The 23,317-nt window shown below is 43.1% G+C and overlaps 1 protein-coding gene across 1 annotated transcript in view; it reads right to left on the minus strand.

Moving 5' to 3' along the window:
• The window catches only part of LOC140390318 (uncharacterized), a 408,192-nt gene that overhangs the window by 118,999 nt on the left and 265,876 nt on the right, over positions 1-23,317 (minus strand). The window contains exons 56-66 of the mRNA XM_072475373.1: positions 23,019-23,054; positions 22,600-22,626; positions 17,785-17,811; positions 17,320-17,355; positions 15,757-15,783; positions 14,706-14,741; positions 14,092-14,118; positions 9,073-9,108; positions 6,572-6,598; positions 4,690-4,716; positions 4,209-4,244 (exon numbers count right to left, since the gene is read on the minus strand). Coding sequence (XP_072331474.1) covers positions 4,209-4,244; positions 4,690-4,716; positions 6,572-6,598; positions 9,073-9,108; positions 14,092-14,118; positions 14,706-14,741; positions 15,757-15,783; positions 17,320-17,355; positions 17,785-17,811; positions 22,600-22,626; positions 23,019-23,054 — 342 coding nt within the window. The remainder of the gene's footprint in view (positions 1-4,208; positions 4,245-4,689; positions 4,717-6,571; positions 6,599-9,072; positions 9,109-14,091; positions 14,119-14,705; positions 14,742-15,756; positions 15,784-17,319; positions 17,356-17,784; positions 17,812-22,599; positions 22,627-23,018; positions 23,055-23,317) is intronic.

Below are 23,317 nucleotides of genomic sequence, written 5' to 3' on the forward strand. Positions count from 1 at the left end.
ATTGGGGGGAGGGGGGGGCTATAGAAAACTCCTAACAAGGCGACTGCTCCTTTCCTATTTCTGACTTCAATCCATACTACCTCAGTAGGGTGATACACGTCGAACTGCCTTTCTGCAGCTGTTATACTATCTCTAATTAACAATGCCGCCCCCCCCCCCACCTCTTTTACAACCCTCCCTAATCTTATTGAAACATCTATAACCAGGGACCTCCAACAACCATTTCTGCCCCTCTTCTATCCAAGTTTCCGTGATGGCCACCACATCGTATTCCCAAGTACCGATCCATGCCTTAAGTTCACCCATCTTATTCCTGATGCTTCTTGCATTTAAGTATACACGCTTCAACACATCTCCGTGCCTGCAAGTGCTCTCCTTTGTCAGTGTTCCCTTCCCCAGTGCCTCATTACACGCTTTGGCGTCCTGCATATGGGCTACCTTAGTTGCTGGACTACAAATCCGTTCCCATTCCCCTGCCAAATTAGTTTAAACCCTCCCGAAGAGTACTAGGAAACCTTCCTCCCAGGATATCGGTGCCCCTCTGGTTGAGATGCAACCCGTCCTGCTTGTACAGGTCCTACCTTCCCCAGAATGCGCTCAATTATCCAAATACCTGAAGCCCTCCCTCCTACACCATTCCTGCAGCCACGTGTTCAGCTGCAGTCTCTCCCTATTCCTAGCTTCGCTATCACGTGGCACCGTCAACAAACCAGAGATGACAAGTCTGTCTGTCCTGGTTCTTAACTTCCAGCCTGACTCCCTAAACTTGTTTATTACCTCCACCCCCCTTTTCCTACCTATGTCGTTGGTACCAATATGCACCACGAATTCTGGCTGCTCCCCCTCCCCCTTTAGGATCCTGAAGACACGATCCAAGACATCCCTGGCCCTGGCACCCGGGAGGCAACATACCTTCCGGGAGTCTCGCTCGCGACCACAGAATCTCCTATCTATTCCCCTAACCATTGAATCTCCTACAACTATTGCTTTTCTATTCTCCCCCCTTCCCTACTGAGCCCCAGAGCCAGACTCAGTGCCAGAGAACTGGCCGCTAGGGCCTTCTCCCTGTAGGTCACCCCCCCCCCCCCCCCCAACAGCATGCAAAACGGTATACTTGTTTTGAAGGGGAACGGCCACGAGGGATCCCTGCACTGTTTGCCTGTTTGTTTTTTTCCACCTGACTGTAACCCAGATATTCTTGTCCTGTACCTTGGATGTGGTTACCTCCCTGTAACTCTTCTCAATTACCCCCTCTGCCTCCCGGATGATCAGAAGTTCATCCAGCTTCAGCTCCAGTTCCCTAACACGGTCTTTGAGGAGCTGAAGTTGGGTGCAATTCCTGCAGGTATAGTCAGCGGGGACACCGGTGGTATCCCTCACCACCCACATCCTACAGGAGGAGCATGCAACTGGCCTAGCCTCCATCCCCTCTTACCTGACAGAATATAGCTGCCCTGTGGACTAACTAGATCTCCGCCCTCCGACTCTGCTCCCAGTCAGCTACACTTTCTGTAAACTCCTGGCTCTCTTCTCACTCTTTACGGAAATGTCGGAAACAAAATGAAAGGAGCACCTTACTCCCTCCTCACCTAACTCCCTCGGTCACCAAACTCTTACTATAGCACTCAAATGCACCAAATTCAGCACTCAGTGCAAACAAAGTCTGCACTGTAGGCGATCACTTTTATACTGTGAATCTAGCCTCTGAAATCTGGCCTAATCCAATTAACTAATTCACAAGCTCCAGCTGCAAGTTCCTACAAGTCATTTGGCACGTTTAACCGTGTCTTGGACAGGCACATGGACAGCAGTCAATTGAAGGAGTATGTTAGGTTAACCTAAGATTAGGATAAATGGTCGGCACAACATCGTGGGCCAAACTGCCTGTACTGTGCTGTACTGTTCTATGTTCTATGTTCGAAAGTAAAATAAATGACTCATAATAGTGTACACGTTACTTGTTTGCTAAATCATTGGAACACTTTCAGGAAACCATTAAGGAACCACTGAAAATGTAATAATAATACTGGGTGAATTGGAGTCTGGAAGCAAATTAGTAAGCAACATAAAACGTACGTTAAGATGACTCTTCCAACTTCTTCCATCGGGCAGGAGACACAGAAGTCTGAGAACACGCACGAACAGACTCAAAAACAGCTTCTTCCCCACTGTCACCAGACTCCTAAATGACCCTCGTATGGACTGATTTCATTAACACTACACCCTGTATGCTTCATCCGATGCCAGTGCTTTTGCAGTTACATTGTATATGTTGTGTTGCCCTATTATGTATTTTCTTGTATTCCCTTTTCTTCTCATGTACTTAATGATCTGTTGAGCTGCTCGCAGAAAAATACTTTTCACTGTACCTCGGTACACGTGACAATAAACAAATCCAATCCAATCCAATCCAACAAAGGCATATTGTGATGAGGATAAATAAGCTGCAGAGACCGATAGATTAGCCGAGTCGATGAAATGATGGCAGGTGGATTATATGGTGTAAAAATGTGCGATTGCTCATTTCGGACAGGATAAATTAAATGCAGAATAATAATAACATTCACAGACCGCAGAGAGCTGCAAATACAAGTAATTCCGTTTTCATGTTCATTACCAGTAAAGGTAAGCATGCAGATATAACAAGAACATTGATAGCTAAATGGAACATTTGGCATGCATTGCAAGTGGCGTGGTCGTAAAGACAAAAACACGTTCTGCTCGATACACACACCTCATATTTTCGGGAACTCTATATAAAATGGGTCAACATAGTTCAGAATGGAAATGCTTCGATTTGAAGCAGTGCGGAGCATATTCACTCGCCTAATATTGGCCATGGCCAGTTATCTTACGAGGCACATTAGAGCAGATTGGGCTAAAATACATTGCTGTTCCGTCAAATGATTTTTCGCTCCTGCCAAATATAAGACGCGGAATGGCCCTAGCAGCGACTTCCAGTGATTATGCTCGTTCAATAATCTGGTGAGATCGAGTACGCGTAGGGGGCGGTGATTTAGCCAAATATGAGGCGCATTTTGGTGTTTTTAAATTGAGATTTGGAACTTTCTATCCAAATCTCCAATGAGAATATTATTATATAATGTAAGCGTGATTGTATTGTTAATATTTTTGTTTGAAAACTGATTGACCTATTCTGGGGTTGAGAGGAACGGAGGTTTGATGGGGAAATCATAATCATATCAACCGTCATCGCATTCAATGGAGGAACAGTTTGGGTGGCCGAATGACCTACTTTTATTCATACATTTATGTTCTTATTGTGTTTTTTTAAATAAATTTAGAATACTCAATTAATTTTTTCCAATTAAGAGGCAATTTAGCGTGGCCAATTCAACTACCTTGCACGTAATTGGGTTGTGGGGGCGAAGCCCACGCAAACACAAGGAGAATGTGCAAACTCCACACGGTCAGTGCCCAGGGTCGAATCCGAAATCGGGACCACGGCGCCGTGAGGCATCAATGCTGACCACTGCGCCACCGTGCTGCCTTTATGCACTTATTGTTGTGTCGCTGACTTGGATTGCACGTATTTTCGTTCTAAGCGAGGTAACTTTATCCCTAAGATCCCGATCGAAGGGGCAGAACAGTGGCACAGTGGTTGGCAGAGCTGCCTTACGGCGCCGAGGTCCCAGGTTCGATCTGGGCCCTGGGTCACTGTCCATGTGGATTTTGCACATTCTCCCCTAGTTTGCGTGGCTTTCGCCCTCACAACCCAAAGATGTCCAAGGTAGGTGGATTGGCCACGCTAAATTGTCCCTTAATTTAAAAAATGAGTTGGGTACTCTAGATTTATTTTTTAAAAGATCCCTATTAAAGACGTCGCTTTCTGCTTCCAAATCGTCACCTAAGATGTGTGGCGTGCATATCGAATGGATTAACTTTTTCAATATTCTACTTTTCGACCATACAAACGTCTCAGATAATATATCACCAATCGTACAGAATCCACACACTCGGGCAATCTTATGACACCGTCATCACATTCACATATCTCAGACGGTTTATTTTACAACTATTGACGTGCACTGGATTCCATTAATCATACAATCGAAATAGAGGCTTGAATATTTCACCGGTGCATCCGTGGGTGTCCGAAGTCGTTCGCTGCAAGAACGAGCTTGCCATTGTCGAGGGACTGCGTGAGGTCGTTGATACAAGAAAGAACTTTCGATTCTCACTCTCACCTTTATCCACGAGACTTTCATTCAGTTTCTTTATTTCTTTCAAAAAAACACAGGCAAATACAATGAGGCCTCGGGTCACATTTAAAATATGAGTCCGGATCTCAAAATTCTACACTTTTGATAACATCATGGAAAGTGAGGTTGGGGGTAAATATCAAACTAGAGAACTGGCCTAAAACGGGATTTGGTATGAAACTTTCCAATGTATTACGGGCAGTGGTTTACTAATGTACACGCTTCTCGCCTGAAAATTATTACGCCTATGTTCTGAGCCAGACTGCAGCGCTGGAAACAGCTTAAATTTGAATCACGACTTATTTCTAGAAAATATTCTTATTCATTCAAATATTGCCGCTCAATAAGATATTTCAGGAGAGCAACTGAAAGATTGCTCTCTTGTCTTGTTCAATCAGGCCAAGCTTCCAGGGGATAAAATTATTTTTGTAAATAACCATGTCACATATTTGTTGAAATGTTTCACCTTCGTCTGATTTCTTGATCTGTTCCGCTACAAGACAAAGATCGATGAGTGTTAGTATGGAAAGAAGAAAAACCATCACACTACAAAGTACAGATAAACGGAAAATATTCAAAAAACATAAAAGTCTGACCTTCAAACAATCATCAGGAGAAAGACATTACAGAAGCAGAAAACGTCATGTGTGTAATGATTGTAAAACCTGTGTACAAGTCCTCCCCATCCCCATACACATTTATAATATCAAGATAATACGATTTTGTACGTGCATAATTACTGCAGGCAGTTGTGCAGTTTAGGCAAACAGGTAAGTATATGGAGAAACAGTCCATCGGTGTGCAAGTTAGGTTGACTGGACATGTTAAATTGCCATTCGTGGCCAAAACTTAGTTGGGGTTCAGGGGTTACATAGATTAATTCAGTTTAGCTAGGCGACTCTTTCGGTGCACAATGCAGACTCGATTGGCTGAATCGGTACCAAATAGAGCTGTTTTTTGTTTCACAAAACAATGTATTGATTCAAAACAATTAAAACGTTCTGAGACAGCAAACACTGCATTCAGAATTGGATGCATGTGGTAACAAGCAAAACTCTTTCACGTGAATAGAATACGAGAATGCAGAAGACGCCCATCGGCCCATCGAATCATTACCGACGCATAAAAGGCGCTGGCCTTGCCCACTTCCCAGCACTAGGCCCATGACGTTAAATGTTATAATAGAATCATAGAAGTTACAGTGCAGAAGGAGGCCATTCGGCCCATCGAGTCTCAACCGTCCCATGAAAGAAACACCCTAATTAAGCCCACGCCTCCACACAATCCCCGTTACCCAGTCACCTCACCTAACCGTTTTGGACACTAAAGGCACTTGCTCATGGCCAATCCACCTAACCTGCACATCTTTGGACCGTGTGAGGAAACCGGAGCACTCGGAGCAAACCCAGGCACACACGGGGAGAACATGAAGATTCCGCACAGTCCGTGACCCAAGCCAGGATTCGAACACGGGACCCTGGAGCTGTGAACCACAGTGCTATCGTGCTGTCCGTGGCAAGTGATCATCCAGGTATATTTTAAAGGATGTGATTCATTCTTCATTTACCACCCTCCCAGGATGTACTAAAAAGAGTTCTCCATCAATCCCTCTTAAACCTCTCACCCCTCACTTTGAACTTGTTTCCTCCTTTTGACGTATAACGTAGCCACAGAATGACATAATGTTGCCGATAGTTGAAAAACGTGATGGTTCACTGAGACGAATTTGAAGGAACAGCGTAATTATTAGGAGATATGGTGAATCTGATTCTGCTGCAAACGAACTGCTGTTCTTATACCATTCACGTAACTAAACTTAAATATACTGATCTGTTGTCAGACCTACCGGGAGTATAAAAGGAAGGCAGATAAGTCTTAATCAACCGCTGATTTCGATTGGGAGCAAAATAGAAAGCTTGCCCTCCAAGGGAGGTGCGCGACTCAAGTTATGTTTTCTTAACCTCAAGGTAAGGAAAATAAAACCGTTCTAAGAAAGAAAGAAAGAGTGTGCCCTGACGATAAAGTCTGTTTTAAAAGATGCTACATGCTGTAACAGAAACAATTTGGTCGCTAGTACATTGATTTTAATGGGAGAATATTTCAGTGGATTATTTTAGTTATGTACACCTCCTTTCACTGTTTTAGCAGTGTTTTATGCAGAGAGATTGATCCAATTGATCCAAAACTCTGAGTATCATTCATAATCACCCCAGTCGCGCCGTTACATGGTGGCCACAGTTTTCCTACCATGCTATATAATAATTATATTGCTTGGATGCGCTTCCAGCAAAAAAAATCGTTCATTCCGGTGTTAGACATGCAAAGCACTGAGAGTCGTTCATCCTTACGTAAGATTTGTCCCAACTGGTATTTCGCTGAAACGATTAAAAAAATACAGCATTAGCAGAGTAGGTCTATTTCCCCTGACTGCTGATTGGATTAATTTCTGAAAACTCAAAAAATTGTAGATGAGGCAAGTAGCGAAAAATGTTGTGCAACAAAATAACTGCCGAAATAAATACGCGATACAATTCTGAAATGCAATTCAACTGTTGGGTTGGCATTTGTTTCTTTCACTTATACCTATATATAACGCATTTTAGCGAAGTTACACGTTTTAACTTTTCGTGCCAAATTTGTCAGGGGGATGGGAAAACGAGCTGTAGTCCAGAAGCCAGGGTTGAGAGTAGTGAGGTACTGAGGATGGTATCAAGGTCGCAGGAGTGTACCGGCAGACAGGAAGGCGGATTGAAGTGTGTCTACCTCAATGCAAGGAGCATCCGGAATAAGGTCAGTGAACTTGAAGCGTGGGTTGGTACTTGGGACGACGATGTTGTGGGCATGACGGAGACATTGTTAGAACAGGGACAGGAATGGTTGTTGGAAGTCCCGGGGTATAGATGTTTCAGTAAGAGTAGAGAGGGTGGTAAAAGAGGTCGAGGAGTAGCATTGTTAATCAAGGACAGTTCAACGGCTGCAGAAAGGCAGTTCGAGGTTTTTCGAAATTGCTAATACATCCTTCCTCAGAACATCTACCTCCTCCAGCTTACCCGCCTGTTTCACACTCTCATCCTCAAAAACATGGCCGCTCTCCTTGGTCAGATGGGATACATCCTAGGATTTGGGAGGCAAGGGATGCAATTGCAGAGCCTTTGGCTTTCATCTTTGGGTCCTCACTGTCCACGGAGATAGTGCCAGAGGACTGGAGAGTGGCGAATGTTGTTCCTCTGTTCAAGAAAGGGAATAGCAATGACCCTGGTCATTAGAGGCCGGTTAGTCTTACTTCGGTGCTCGGTAAGTTCATGGAAAAGGTCCTGAAGGATAGGATTCATGACCATTTGGAAAGATGCAGCTTACTCCGGGATAGTCAACACGAATTCGTGAAGGGTGAGTCTTGCCTTAAAAATGTGATTGAATTCTTTGAGGAGGTAACTAAGTGTGTAGATGAAGGTAGAACAGTTGATGTCGTCACCATGGATTTTAGTAAGGCGTTTGATAAGGTTCCCCAAGGTCGGCTCAAGAAGAAAGTAAGGATGTGTGGGATAGAGGGAAATGTGGCCAATTGGATAAGTAACTGGCTAGCACATAGAATACAGAGGGTGGTGGTGGATGGAAAATTTTCAGACTGGAGACCAGTAACAAATTTGGCCAATTGGATAAGTAACTGGCTATCACATAGAAGCCAGAGGGTGGTGGTGGATGGAAAATTTTCAGACACCACAGGGATCAGTGCTGCGTCCTCTGCTATTAGTGATTTTTATCAATGACCTGGAGGAGGGGGCTGAAGGGTGGGTCAGTAAATTTGTTGATGACACTAAGATTGGTGGAGTATTGGATGAGGTGGAGGGCTGTTGTAGGCTCCAAAGAGACATTGGTAGAATGCAGAGCTGGGCCGAAAAATGGCAGATGGACTTGAACCCTGATAAGTGCGAGGAGATTCATTTTGGTAGGAAAAATTTGAATGCGGATTACAGGTTCAACGGCAGGGTTATGAGGAATATGGAGGAATATGGAGGAACAGAGAGATCTTGGGGTTCATGTCCACAGATCCCTGAAGGTTGCCACTCAAGTGGATAGAACCGTGAAGAAGGCCTGTAGTGTGTTAGCGTTTATTAACAGAGGGCTTGAGTTGAAGAGCAATGGGGTTCTGCTCCAACTGTACATGGCCTTGGTGAGACCACATTTGGACTAATATATGCAGTTCTGATCACCTCACTATAGGAAGGACCTGAAAGCATTGGAAAGCGTGCAAATGAGATTTAACAGGAAGCTGCCTGGTTTGGAGGATAGGTCTTATGAGGAAAGGTTCAGCGAGCGAGGACTTTTCTCTTTGGAGCGGAGGAGGATGAGAGGCGACTTAATATAGGTTCATCAGATGATGAGGGGGATAGATAGAGTGGACGTTCAGAGACTATTTCCTCGGGTGGATGTAGCTGTTACAAGGGGGCATAACTATAATGTTCAGCGTGGGAGTTATAGGAGGGATGTCCGAGATAGGTTCTTTACTCAGAGAGTGGTTAGGGTGTGGAATGGACTGCCTGTTGGGATAGTGGAGTCGGACACTTTAGGAACTTTCAATCGGTTATTGGATAGGCACGTGGAGCACGCCAGAATGACAGGGAGTGAGCTAGCTTGTTCTTGGTTTCGGACAACGCTCGGCACAACATCGAGTGCCGAAGGGCCTGTTCTGTGCTGTACTATTTCCACGTGAAAGTTACTGAAGTAACACATTGAATTTTATTTTCCCCATCAAACTAAATCTACCTGTGCTGACCAATTGTAATTCGGCAAAAATAATGTGATGCATCTTTACGACATACAATATTGGTTCAGTTAAAATTCCGCTAACCCTTTTCATCAAGACGATTGTTCAAAGCTTCTGTTTCTGAAAAGGAATAAAACTACGTTTTAAGTAGCTCCAACTTTGCTCATTTCTTTCTGGTTTAGTATGATATTTTTAAATTGTCTGCTTTCGTTTTTGTTGTTGCTATGTTGTACGTAGATATGCAAAATCGATGTGTTGTCTTTGACTTACATTGACTTTCGAAAGAAACAGTGTTAACCTAACGACAGAAAGAAGAATCTTAAATTCAAAGCACCCTGATAGAATGTGACTAAGATATTGAACGTGAATTGCATTGGAGGAAAACGAAACTGAACACCTGAAAGAATAAAGAGAGATCATGCAGATTTATATGAATAAATTCAAAGCCAAATAAACAATTAAGACTAGTAGAGCTATTATTGATGAAGCTGACAGTGTTCCTGGCGAAAAATTGAGATGAGAAGTAACGATCCTTTTATAAACGATTCCTACCTGCTTGATGCAATGCTCAGGAACGCAAGAAGCATTCAGTAACAAATATTGCAATGAAAACAGGCAGAACCCGGCGCTCGCATGCAACTGTAAGTATTTAGATACATTTAAATCAATTACATTTTTAACATCATTCCACTTAGTGGGATATGAGTACTAATTATCGATCCGTAATTGTGTGTTGATTTTTGAACATAGTGTTGGTCAATATGAGCACCAACTGGCGGAGGGGATGAACTGGAAGACTGCAGCGTAAGAATCTTTCGGGAAGTAATGTCTTCCTGACAATTGAATCAAGAGATGGGTCAGACTTCGTTTTCAGTACTCCCCATTGATTTGTCCCCCGATTCCGCTCATTATTTGACGTCATTTGGGGGAACTGAGATGGTTTGAGAAACAGATTTGTGCTGGGTCTTCGCAATTTACTGCTACACGTAACGGCAACCTTTTGCACTGAGTTGAAACAGTAAAGACTGGAGCCGGAAGAAATAAAAGGGAGAATAGGTGTGTGAATGTGCGACTATGTCTGAGTGTGCCGTGGTAAGGTCGGGGAATGTTCCATGGGAGCGGTTTTTGGGATAGTGTTGCTTAAACTAGGAGCTGAAAGTGGAACGACAAATGCAAGTAGTGATGTATGCCGCAAAAAGAATAAAACGTTTGACAATAGCCCATGATAAAATCTGATCATGTCCTCTACATTTTGCCATCAACGTGCAGTTTTCTCTCCTCGCAACATTTTCCAGGTAGTTTATCCGCGGCCACGCTGAAGTCAATATAGTACCCAAGAGGAAACAATAATTGGAAAGCACCGAAATTTTTGAGTTGATAATTACGGCAACACAGAACGTTTCCAACTCTGAAATCAGTTAATAATTTTTAAAGGAAAAATCATCCTCAGTGTGGGCGTGGACGTTGGATTTTACGGGGGGGTGGGGGTAAACACACAGGGAATAAGCACATGGAAAATGTCGTACGGTTATTTGTATCATGCAGAATCATTTCCGGAAGGGAATGTGTTTAAAATTGTGCTTTCTTTCTTTTTCTTAAACATTTAGAGCACCCAATTATTTTTTTCCAAATAAGGGGCAATTTAACGCGGCCATTCCACCCACCGTGCACATCTTTGGGTTGTGGGGGTGAAACCCACGAAGACACGGGGAGAATATGCAAACTCCTCACGGACAGTAACCCAGGTCAGGGATTCGAAGCCAGGTCCTCAGCGCCGCAGGCAGTAATGCTACCCACTGTGCCATCGTGCTGCCCTATTTGTACTTTCAAATGTACATGGTATGTGCGTAATTAACCAAGGATTGTCCCCACGTGCCGACCGCTGCCGTACGTCATTGTCTGGACCCCTCCATGCATTCTTCCCGAATTGATTCTGTTGTCCGAGATTCGGGTTGAAAACACTAAAGGACCCCAAATTGTACATCGCTTACATCGTGCCTTTACGTATTGGAAACTTTGGAAAAGAGTGGTTCCTCATTGAATGTATCGGAAATATATATGCTTTGAAGAAAAAGTAGTGAAGCATGCCTTGCAAAATGAGGAAACTCAACAAATACCAATCATAAAATCTACCTCGAGGAGCACATTGCTAGGAATTTGTCCGAATATCTTAGAAAGTACCTTGTTGCCTACATTTCGTTTCCTTATCAACTACGATTTAGTGGTTCGGTCTGTCGCATTAAATACATATGAAATCAAATGAAAATCGCTTATTGTCACAAGCAGGCTTCAAATGAAGTTACTGCGAAAAGCCCCTTGTCGCCACATTCCGGCGCCTTTTCGGGGAGGCTGGTACGGGAATTGAACAATGCTGCTGGCCTGCCTTGGTCTGCTTTCAAAGCCAACCCTAGTCGCCACATTCCGACGGCTGTTCGGGGAGGCTGGTACGGGAATTGAACCATGCTGCTGGCCTGCCTTGGTCTGCTTTCAAAGCCAACCCTAGTCGCCACATTCCCGCGCCTGTTCGGGGAGGCTGGTACGGGAATTGAACCGTGCTGCTGGCCTGCCGAGGTCTGCTTTCAAAGCCAGCGATTGAGCCCTGTGTGCTAGATTTAGACCTGTGCTAAGTCACCCCCTTTTTAAGTAGAAACCACATACAACACGCATTACAAAGGAGAACCAGTGGATGTGATTTACTTATATTTCCAGAAGGCCTTAAACAAGGTGCCTCATTGGAGACTGTTAAATAGGTTAAACGCCCATTGTGTTAAGGGTAAGATCCTGGCATGGATAGAGGATTGGCTGACTGGCAGAAGGCAAAGAGTGGCGTCTTTTTCAGGGTGGCAGCCGGTGACTAGTGGTGTGCCTCAGGGGCTATAACGTTCCGCAATATACATTAATGATCTGGAAGAAGGAAATTAAGGCACTATTGCTAAGTTTGCAGATGATACGAGGTCCCCGGTTCGATTCCAGCTCCGGGTCACTGTCCGTGTGGTGTTTGCACAATCTCCCCGTGTTTGCGTGAGTTTCGCCCCCTCAACCCAAAAAAATATGCAGGGTAGGTGGCTTGGCTATGCTAAAATTGCCCCATAATTTGAAAAAAATAATTGGGTAATCTAAATTTAAATTAAAAAAAAAACAGTTTGCAGATTATACAAAGATCTGTAGAGGGACAGATAGTATTGAGGAAGCAAGGGGGCTGCGGGAGGAGTTGGACAAGCTAGGAGAGTGGGCAATGAAGTGGAAAATGAAATACAATGTGGAAAAGTGTGTGATTGTGCACTTTGGAAGGAGGAACTTGGGCATAGACAATCTTCTAAACGGGGAAATGCTTACGAAATCAGAAGCACAAAGGGACTTGGGAGTCCTTGTTCACGATTCTCTTCAGGTTAACATGCAGGTTCAGTTGGCAGTTCAGAAGGCAAATGCAATTCTGGCATTCATGTCAAGAGGGTTAGAATACAAGAGCTGGGAGGTACTTCTGAGCCTGTACAATACTCTGGTCAGACCCTATTTGGAATATTGTGAGCAGTTTAGGGCCCGTATCAAAGGAAGGATCTGTTGGCCTTGGAAAGGCTCCAGAGGAGGTTGCAGAATTGCCTAATTCTGCTCCTATGTCTCATTGTCTTATGGTCTATCACACTATTTTTAAATTTTAATATATCTTCGTTTTTTCATTCACTGTCTATTCATTTTTTGATGGAAGCGTAGCAACATAAGCCGGTTCTACTGCACCCAAACTCAAACCACCCACTTCTCGCCGCCGTTCCCTCCCACCCGCCCTCTTTTCACTCCTCATTCCCTCGTCTGAATTCCATACGTCGCCATGTCTAGAGAGCACCCACATCCCCATCCATGCCGGAAGAGCCCCTTCGCAATATCAAATCCCTCATCTCGGATGTCCGAACAGCACTTACTGCAGGTGTTTCCACCTTCCTGCTCGCCGCGCTCTCCCACATGTCCAAACCCCCCAAAACCTGTCGTGTATCCAAACCCCCACACACCCAGGGCAGAAATAAAATGTTCACAACCTGTAAAACAGGATCACCGTGTCCGAATTCCTCAAAATACTATCCCCAGCTGCCGACGTCCAACAACCAACCGCAAAGTCCGATCCACTTTCATGTCCACACTGCATACCACTGAAGACTGAACCCTCCGCAGCGCCAGGTGTTATAGCGGTGTCTGAAAACCCCATTTCACTCAGATGTCCAAAACCTTAGCCCAGGTTCTGCACACACCTCCCACCGATGTGCGATCCACCCCCTCCAAATAGATGTCAAACCACCATGTTCTGCATACCAGTGATATGGTAACCGCCCTCCCCCCCCCCCCCCCTTCCAACACACACACATATCCATATCTTCACTCATCCTGTGTTCGAACCACCAGACCCTGAATCTCCTAAGGTCTCGCCGCCTATCCCTCCTGGTATTCGAATACTCATACCCTCCTCTGATGCAGGAATGCATGAACTCAAATCCTATTAGCTTGAGTCAGATACTAAGCTTATCGCTTTAATTATGCGGCGGGATCCTCCTGTCCGCCAGAAGCGTGTTTTTGGGCTGCGTGCCATTCGCCAGCGGCAGGGTGGTATCTTTTCTTCGCCGGGTAAACATCACTGCAGCAGTGTAATCTGCTGGATGAAATTCATATTTAAAATACATTGACTGTCCTCGTACATCGTTTCAATTAAAACTGTGGACTAATTAACAACTAACATGGTCAAGGGTAAACGATGCAAACAAGGTGCAAACAGCAGATGTCGTAAGCTTTTGGTTGGTAATTCTGGTCATCACGGGAAATTGGATAATCTGTTTTTTATTTAAATTAATTCCAGTTAAAGTAGATTTGGTGCACCAGCCAACATAGATAATTGGCTTCTGTTCTCATCTTCATTTTAGCCATGGATATTCACCGTTTATTTTGACATGGGCAAAGAAATCTGAAGATAATTGTTGAAAAAGTGTCTCGAATGATAAATTCATGAAGGTTATAATTGAAGATGATCGTTCAGGGAATTCAGTCATCGTGCATTATAGTTATGAAATTGCACACTGCAATTTTGCGAAAAATTCGTTATGAAAATCAGAACCACTTTACCTGACTCCTTCTTCTTTAGTTCTCTCTCTGGATTCAAATATTGATTTTGTTATTGTTAACTAATGAAGCTGCGCCCAAATTTCGCACTGATTATCAATGTTTCAATCAAGTTACAGAAAAAAGATTTTGGAAAAACAAATGTGTCATTCAATACGTTGGAAACCTGCTGACAACTATTGGCTGCACATTAATAGTATAATTTTGTTCAGATAGGATTAACGATTGCATTGCCGCAACTTGGTGATAGGAACTGTTTCCACAGAAACTAAGTTACTTTTGTCCAAGAACCCGATTATTACATTCCATCAATGGTTTTCAAGGGAATAAAGCTCCCTGTGTTGCGTTGCTTTCCAAAATAATTTAATACATTGAATAACGCATTGTTTAGCACTGCTGTTTCACGGCACTGAGGATCCATGTTCGACCCAGGCCCAGGATGCTGTCCGTTTGAAGTTTGCACATTTTTGCACGTGTCTGATTGGGCTCAACCTCAAAAACCGAGATAAGTGAGGGTCGTTGCGCTCGCCACGGGAAATTGCCCCTTCATTGAAAAAAAGAAGAATTGCGTACTTTAAATTAATTAATAAAAATATTTAGTCCAAAATGTGTTTCACCTGCACCAATCAAAGCTTCATTGGCTTGCTTTAATTCTGAAAAAAATCAAACATGTTTGCAAAAGTGCAAAGTAAGTCAATTTGCATGACCATTAATTGTCTTCTTATTGTTGTTTCTCAAAGAAAAATGTTTCTCCTATTGGAGCAAAGAGCTATGCACATCGCAAGTGGGTGCCAGAAGATCGTTTAGGATATAAAATTCCATGATGTTTGAATGACCGCATGCATTATCAAAGCTTCCAATTCAAGACATTTCTAAATGGCCCCCAGCAGTAAGTCTGCAACAAAGTGGGAGAGATAACAGTTAAAAAAATGGCCATATTAACAATTCAAAACCATTCCAAAACGGTTACGGAGGAGAGTTGGCCAAGACATTATAGTTTAGCCGCTGAATTCATATTGCTAGAGCAAACAAGTTCGCAGAAATATTTCTGAAGTATATGTGTTTTAGAAATACGGTGTTAGTGTCACTATTCACGATCAGCAATGCGACAACAAATCGAAGGAAGAACTGAAAGTAATGAGAATAAATAGTCATGAATGCTTATTTGTTTTCACACCCATTACCTATGCTTCTGATTAACTTTTGGACGAGGCAGAAAGGATTATTTGCATCTGTGATTTACTCTTCCCAACTAATTTCGAAGTTTAAAGTCTGTACCAGATTACCTCGAATGATTTTCTACGTACTATTTGAGTATTTTTAATTTTTACTGCGTAAGGTGCAGCTGTTCTACGATCGGCGTTGGGACCATTATATCAGAGGCAAAATTGTTTCTACTTACTCCAACTGACACTGGTTCATTGAGAATTCCACCATAATCATGTCAAATTATAATTAAACTTTCTCATATATTTGCCGCCAAGCAATCTAATTTATTCTGAAGGAAGTAAAAAAAACATATTTGGAACAATATTACAGCTTGTTATATGTAGAGATATTGCTTCGCAAGTTCACATAATATTTCTAGGAAAGGTGAAACTGAGTTGATTCACAGAAACTAAGTCGTGAGCAAACGAAGGAATATTGAAATTTGCCAAATTCACTTGCCTGTCATATATTTACTCAGATTTCGGACTAAGTTCAAGGAATGAATTACAACAATGTCAGAAACATAGATGGCAATTTAAAGTAAAACGTTCTCAATCAATAAGCATTGAAACTACATATGGTGAAAACAGAGGATGAAGGTTCCATTGCGGAAAACCACGCACTATCAATTTAACAGCATTGATTGAGCAAGGTACCAATGAGGTAGACATTTTGTTTCGTAGTTCTTTCAAGTAAAAAATAAATCCCTTTTTTATACCTTGATAATGAACAGATTTTCATCTCAATAATTTAAAACTCCAACCTGACATTTACAGGCACGCTTGCAAGGAGACCTAATTATTCAAGGTTATCTGATATATAATGACTGCAGAGATGGGCAAAAAGGAATTTGGTGAAAATGAAGTGTCGGACATTTAATGCCATTTCATTGCTGCCAACAAATATATAATTTACTGATGAAGAAAGCTTCTGCCATACAGATTCTATCTGATTGTCAAGCAAAGGAAGTTTAAAGTGCCGTGATAGTAATATAATGGACTTATAATACCATGATACTTGATAAACTCAGCTCATATTTGCGGGACTTTTGTACAAAATTGCCAGCATAGGCGAGAAGGGACATGCTTCTTTTTGAAGCAGTGCAGAGCAGATTCACTCGCCTAATATTTGGCATGAACTGTTGTCTTACGAGGCAAGTTAGAGAAGTTTGTGCTAAAATACACTGTTGTTTCGCAAAATGATTTTTCGCTCGTGACAAATGTAAGATTCGGAATGGACTTGGAAGCGATTAGCAGTGATAACGTTCCTTCTATTGGGTAGTGAAACCTGGTACGGGGGTGGGTGGGGGGGGGGGGGGGTATTAACGCAGAGATGAGGCGCATTGCCCTCATTTGGTGTTGTTAATTTGTCACTGGAATTTTCTGTCCAAATGTGCAATGTGAATATTATTACGTAATGTACTTGTGTCTGTGTTATGCATATTTTAGATTGAAGAATGATTGATCTATTCAGGGATTGAGAGGAACGGGGGTTGATGGTAAAACCATCATCATTTCAGCAATGGTCGTATTTAATGGAGGAACGGCATGGGTGGCCGAATGCCTCACTTCTTTTCGTATGTTTATGTTCTGATTGTTGTGCAACTTGGTATATTTGTTAGCTATGTAACCATATCTCGAAGGTCCCCAGCAAAGACGTCGTAGTATGCTTCAAAATCGAAACCTAATATTTGTGTCATGCATTTCGAATTGATTGACTTTTTTTCAATACTCTACTTTGTCGCCATACAAACGTCTCGGATAATCCATCAACGCACACATTCCAGACCCCACGGCGATCTTCTGACCCCGTCCTCACGCTCATATTTTCCAGACGGTTCATTTTACAAATATTGGCGTGCACTGGATTCCATTAATCGTACGAAAGAAATAGAGGCTGGATATATGTCGCTCCTGCATCCGTGGGTGTCTGGAATCGTTCACTGAATGAATAAGCTTACCATTGGCGAGGGTCTGCGTTCGGCCCTTGGTGCAGCAATAAACGTTCGATTCTCACTCTCACCTTTATCGACGAGATTTTCATTCAGTTTCTTTATTTCTTTAAATAAATGAGGAAAGACAATCGGGTCACAGTTGAAATATGTGTTCGGATCTGACAATGCTACATTTTTGACAAAATAATGGAACGTGAGTTTGGCATAAAGATCAAACTTTATAACTGGCCCAAAATTGGATTTTATATGAAACTTTCCAATGTACTACCGGCAGTGATTTAATAATTTGCACGCTTCCCGCCAGCAAATAATTACGCCGATGCTTAAGATCCTCAGCCAGGCCGGGGCACAGAAAACAGCTTAGATTTGAATCACGATTTAATTGTTGCAAAATATTGATATTTATTCAAATATTGCCGCTCAATAAAAAAAATTCAGGAGAGCAACTGGAAGACTTTCCTTCTTGCCTTGTTCAATAAGGATACGCTTTATTTTTGTGAATTACATGTTACATGTTTGTTGAAATGTTTCACCTTCCTCTGCTTTCTTGAGCTCTTCCGCTATTAGTTAAAGATGGATGAGTGTAATTATGTGAAGAAGAAATGCCAACACAACAGAAAACGCAGAATTACGAAAATATTCAAAAAACATAGATGCCCGATCTTCAAAAAAATGAATAGGAGAAAATACATGATAGAGGCACAACACCTGGCATGTGGAATGTTTGTAAATCCTGGATACAAATTTGTTTTCCCACATTTATAATATAAAGGTAATACGATTTTGTAGCTGCACAACAACTGGAGGCAGTTGTGTAGTTCTGGCAAGCAATTAGGTATACAACAGCAACTATCCATAGGTGTGTATGTCAGATTGATTCGATGTGCTAAATTGCCCTAAATGGCCAAAATTGATTTGAGGGTCTAAGGCATCACGGTAGCACAAGTGGATAGCACCGTGGCTTCACAGCGCCAGGGTCCCAGATTCGATTCCCCGCTGGTTCACTGTCTCTCTGTGTGTATGGGTATCCTTCGTGTGCTCCGATATCCTCCCACAGTCCAAAGACGTGCAGATTAGGTGGATTGGCCATGCTAAATTGCCCTGAGTGTCCAAAAAGCTTAGGAGGGGTTATTGGGTTACGGGGATAGGGTGGAAGTTAGGTCTTAAGTTGTTGGGTGCAAATTCGATGGCCCGAATGGCCTCCTTCTGCACTGTGTGTTCTGTGTTACATAGATAGGGCGGGAAGTTGAGTTTCGGTCGGGTGCTCTTTTGGCTTGTCAATGCAGACTGGCCTCTTCCTGCACTGTCGCGATTCTGTGAAATGAGACTAAATTGAGCTTGTTTTTGTTTCACAAAAACTGTATTGAATCCAGAAGAATTACAATTTCCTGAGTCAACAAACACTGAATTCAGAATTGGATGCATGTAGAAACAAGCAAAACACTTTCATCGAATCAAGAATACGACAGTGAAGAAGAGGCCCTTGTACCCATCGAAACAAAACCGACGCATAAAAGGCCCTGACCTACCACATAATCCCAATTTCCAGGACGTGACCCAGAGCCTTATATGCTATGGCGTCGCAAGTACTCAGCCAGGTATATTTTTTTTAAATACATTTTGAGTCGCCAATTATTGTTTTTCAATTAAGGAGCAATTTAGCGTGGCCAATCCTCATAACATGCACATTTTGGGGTTGTGGGGATGAAACCCACGCAGTCACGGTGAGAATATGCAAACTCCACACGGACAGAGACCCAGGGCTGCGACTCGAAACTTGATCCTCAGGGCCGTAGTCCCAGTGCTAATCACTGCGCCACGTGCAGCCAGGTCCAGGTACTTTTCAAAGGATGTGAGGAATTCCGCCTCTTCCACCCTCCTAGGCAGTGCATTACGGACCATCACCACCCTGCTAAAAATCCTCAAATCCCTCATAAACCTCCCACCCCTCACTTTGAACGTGTTCACTTTCTGCCGTACACTGTAGCCAGAGAATGACGTAATCCTGACGAGAGATGAAAAATGTGATGGTTCGCTGACATGAATTTTAAGAAACAGAATAAGTATTAGTAAATATGGTGGGGCGATCAATGCAGCATAACAACAGCTCTACTTACACAGGATAAAAGAACGCGAGGAGAGCGGCAGGGACACAGCTGCCGGAGAATCGGCCTTCAGATTTGTGGCGGGAGCAGTGGCCAGGGGCCTGTCGGGAAGGTAAGTTTTCCTCTTTAAAAACTTACCTTTAAGAGTGACATCGCAGCAAAGCAGTGACCTGATTGGCTGGTAAGGAAAGTGCTCCATTTGGCAGTAGCTGGGAGAAATTTAACTCTTCGTGTGTTGGTAAGCATTGTGATTGGTAAGTAAAATCTTTATTCCTTTGTCTTATTCATTATTTGATATTATATTTGTAATCAGTTAACTTAAAGTGTAAAAATGGCAGGAGATCCCAGATCCATGTTATGCTCCTCGTGCTCAATGTGGGAGTTCAGGGACGCGGCCGATGCCCCTGACTCCTTCATGTGCAGGAAGTGTGTCCAGCTGCAGCTCCTGTTAGACCGCATAGCGGCCCTGGAGCTGCGGATGGACTCATTTTGGCGCATCCGCGATGCTGAGGAGGTCGTGGATAGCACGTTCAGTGAGTTGGCCACACCGCAGATTACTATTGTTGAGGGAGACAGGGAATGGGTGACCAAAAGGCAGAGAAAGAGCAGGAAGGCAGTGCAGGTGCCCCCTGCGGTCGTCTCCCTCCAAAACAGGTATACCGTTTTGGATATTGTTGGGGGAGATGACTCACCAGGGGAAGGCAGGAGTAGCCAGGCTCATGGCACGTGGCTGGCGCTGCTGCACAGAAGGGCGGGAAAAAGACTGGAAGGGCTATAGTTACAGGGGATTCAATCGTAAGGGGAGTTTCTGTGGTCGAAAACGAGACTCCCCAATGGTGTGTTCCCTCCCAGGTGCACGGGTCAGGGATGTCTCAGATCGGCTGCAGGACACACTGAAGGAGGAGGGTGAACAGCCAGTTATCGTGGTGCATAGAAGCACCAACGATATAGATCAAAAAAACGGGATGAGATCCTACAATCAGAATTTAGGGAGTTAGGAGATAAGTTAAAAAGTAGGACCTCAAAGGTACTAATCTCAGGATTGCTACCAGTGCCACGAGACAGTCAGAGTAGGAATTCAAGAATAGTCAGAATGAATATGTGGCTTGACAGATGGTGCAGGAGGGAGGGGTTCAGATTTTTGGCACATTGGAACCGGTTCTGGGGGCGGTGGGACCATTACAAATCAGATGGCCTTCACCTGAGCAGGAATGGAACCAATATCCTAAGGGGTGCTTTTGCTAATACTGTTGGGAGGTTTGAAACTAATGTGGCAGGGGGGTGGGAACCAGATTAGGAAGTTAGAGGTCAGTAAAGAGACAGCAATTAAAGCCAGTAAGGAACTAGATAATACACTCAATGTGACTAAGGGGAAGAGTAGACAGGGAAGAGATATTGAACGCAAAGGGACAAGTGGTCTGAGGTGCAGTTGTTTCAATGCGAGAAGTGTAGCAGGTAAGGCAGATGAACCTAGGGCTTGGATTAGTACCTGGGAATATGATGTTACTGGTATTACTGAGACTTGATTGAGGGAAGAGCAAGACTGGCAACTAAATATCCCAGGGTATGGATGCTTCAGGAGGGATAGAGAGGGCGGTAAAAGGGGTGGAGGAGTTGGATTACTGGTCAGAGATGATATCACAGCTGTAATTAAGGAGGGCACGATGGAGGAGTCGAGCACTGAGGCAATATGGGTAGAGCTAAGAAATAGGAAGGGTGCAGTAACATTTACTACAGGCCTCCCAAAAGCGAGCGTGAAGTAGAGGTACAAATATGTAGACAGATTATAGAAAAATGTAGGAGCAATAGGGTCGTCGTGATGGGAGATTCTAACGTCCCCAACATTGAATGGGACTCATGTAGTGTTGGAGGCGTAGATGGAGCAGAATTTCTAAGGAGCATCCAGGAGAGTTTTTTTAGAGAAGCATGTAAATAGTCCAACTCGGGAAGGGGCCGTACTGGACCAGATATTGGGGAATTATCACAGCCAGGTAGTTGAAGTGTCAGTCGGTGATTACTTTGGGAATAGCCATCACAATTCTGTAAGTTCTAGAATTCTCATGGACAAAGGCGAGTGGCCCGAAAGGAAGAGTGCTAAATTGGGGAAAGGCCAAGTATAGCAAAATTCGGCAGGAGCTATGGGATGTGGATTGGGAGCAGCTGTTTAAGGGTAAATCCACAATTGAAATGTGGGAATCTTTAAAGGAAAGGTTGAGTGGAGTGCAGGACAGACAAGTCCCCGTGAAAGTAAGGGATAGAAATTGCAAGATTAGGGAACCATGGATGACGGGTGGAATTGTGAGACGGAGGTTGAGGGGGGGGACCTGATTGAGGTCTAGAAAATTATAAGAGGTATGGACAGGCTGGATAGCAGGAAGCTTTTTCTGAGAATGGAGGTGTCAAATACAAGGGGGTCACGATTTCAAGGTGAGAGGGAGAAAGTTTAAGGGAGATGTGCGTGGACAGTGTTTTATGCAGAGGGTGGTGGGTGCCTGGAACGCTTTGCCAGCGCAGATGATAGAGGCGGGCACGATAGCATCATTTAAGATGCATCTAGACAGATATATAAACGGGAGGGGAACAGAGGGAAGTGGATCCTTGGAAAATAGAAGACAGGTTTAGATAAATGATCTGGATCGGCGCCGGCTGGGAGGGTGGAAGGGCCTGTTCCTGTGCTGTAAATGTCTTTGTTCTTTGTTCTTGTTCTATGCCTGTCAGGTAACGAAACGAAGGTAATTATCTGTGATCTGATCTACCGGGAGTATAAAAGGAAGTCAGATAACTCTTTTAAAAAGTACGTATTTCTATTGGAAGCACTGCAGGGCAGGTGCGCCATTCAAGTAATGTTTCCTGAACCTAAAGGTAAGGAAAATAAAACCATTCTTAGAAAGAAAGAATGTGCCCTGCCGATCAGGTATGTTTCCAAATATGCTACATTAAGTCAGAGAAACTATTTGGTCGCAAGTCCATTAAAATTAATATTTCAATATTTCAGTGGCTTCTTTAAGTTTCATACACCTCCTGCCTGTGCTTAAGCAGTGATTTGCGCACAGTGATAAATCCAATTGATCCAACGGTTTGAGTATCATTCATCATCTCCCCAGTCATGACATCACATGGAGACCAGAGTTTTCCTGCGTCATATATTGGCATTATTTTGCCTCCATGTACTGCCACAAAAAAGATTGTTTTTATACATTCAGGTATTAGACATGCAAAGCACTGATAGTCATTCATGTTTACCTAAGGTTTGTTCCACCTCGCATTTCGCTGAAACGGTCAAAAAAAAACACCATGAGTAGAGTAGATGTCAAACTACGATGTTTTCTCCTGATTGCTTGATTGGGTTAACTTCTTTAAACTCACAAATTTGTACATGAGACAAATAGCGAAATGTATTCAGCAAAATACTGCCCGATATAATAAGCGATACAATTCTGAACAAAACTGCAGGTTTGTCATTTGTGTCTTTCATCTTTTATCGAGGTTACAAGTTATAACTTTCAGTGTCAAATTTCCACCAGCAAATTGATGAAGTAACACATTGGATTTTATTTTCCCCGCTAAACTAAATCTAACTGTGCCAAACAATTGTAATTGGGCAAAAATAATATAATGCATCTTAACTGTGTACAACGTTGTCCATTTAAAATTCCGCTAACCCTTTTCATCAGGACGAATTTTCAAAGATTCTATTTCTGAAAAGGAATAGAATTATGTTTTAAGTTGCGGTAACTTTATCATTTATTTCTGGCTCAGCATCATATTTTTTAATTATCTGCTCTTCGTTGATGTTGTTGCTATGTTGTACATAGACATTCACATTCGGTGCGTTGTCTTCAACTGGCATTGTCTGACGACAGAGCCTTCGGAAGGAAAGAATAATCTAAAAGACGAAGTGCCCTGATAGAATATGACTAAGATATTGAGCGTGAATTGTATTTGAGGAAAACAAAGCAGA

This window comes from Scyliorhinus torazame, chromosome 14, assembly GCF_047496885.1.
Source record: "Scyliorhinus torazame isolate Kashiwa2021f chromosome 14, sScyTor2.1, whole genome shotgun sequence".
Classification (NCBI taxonomy): Eukaryota; Metazoa; Chordata; class Chondrichthyes; order Carcharhiniformes; family Scyliorhinidae; genus Scyliorhinus; species Scyliorhinus torazame.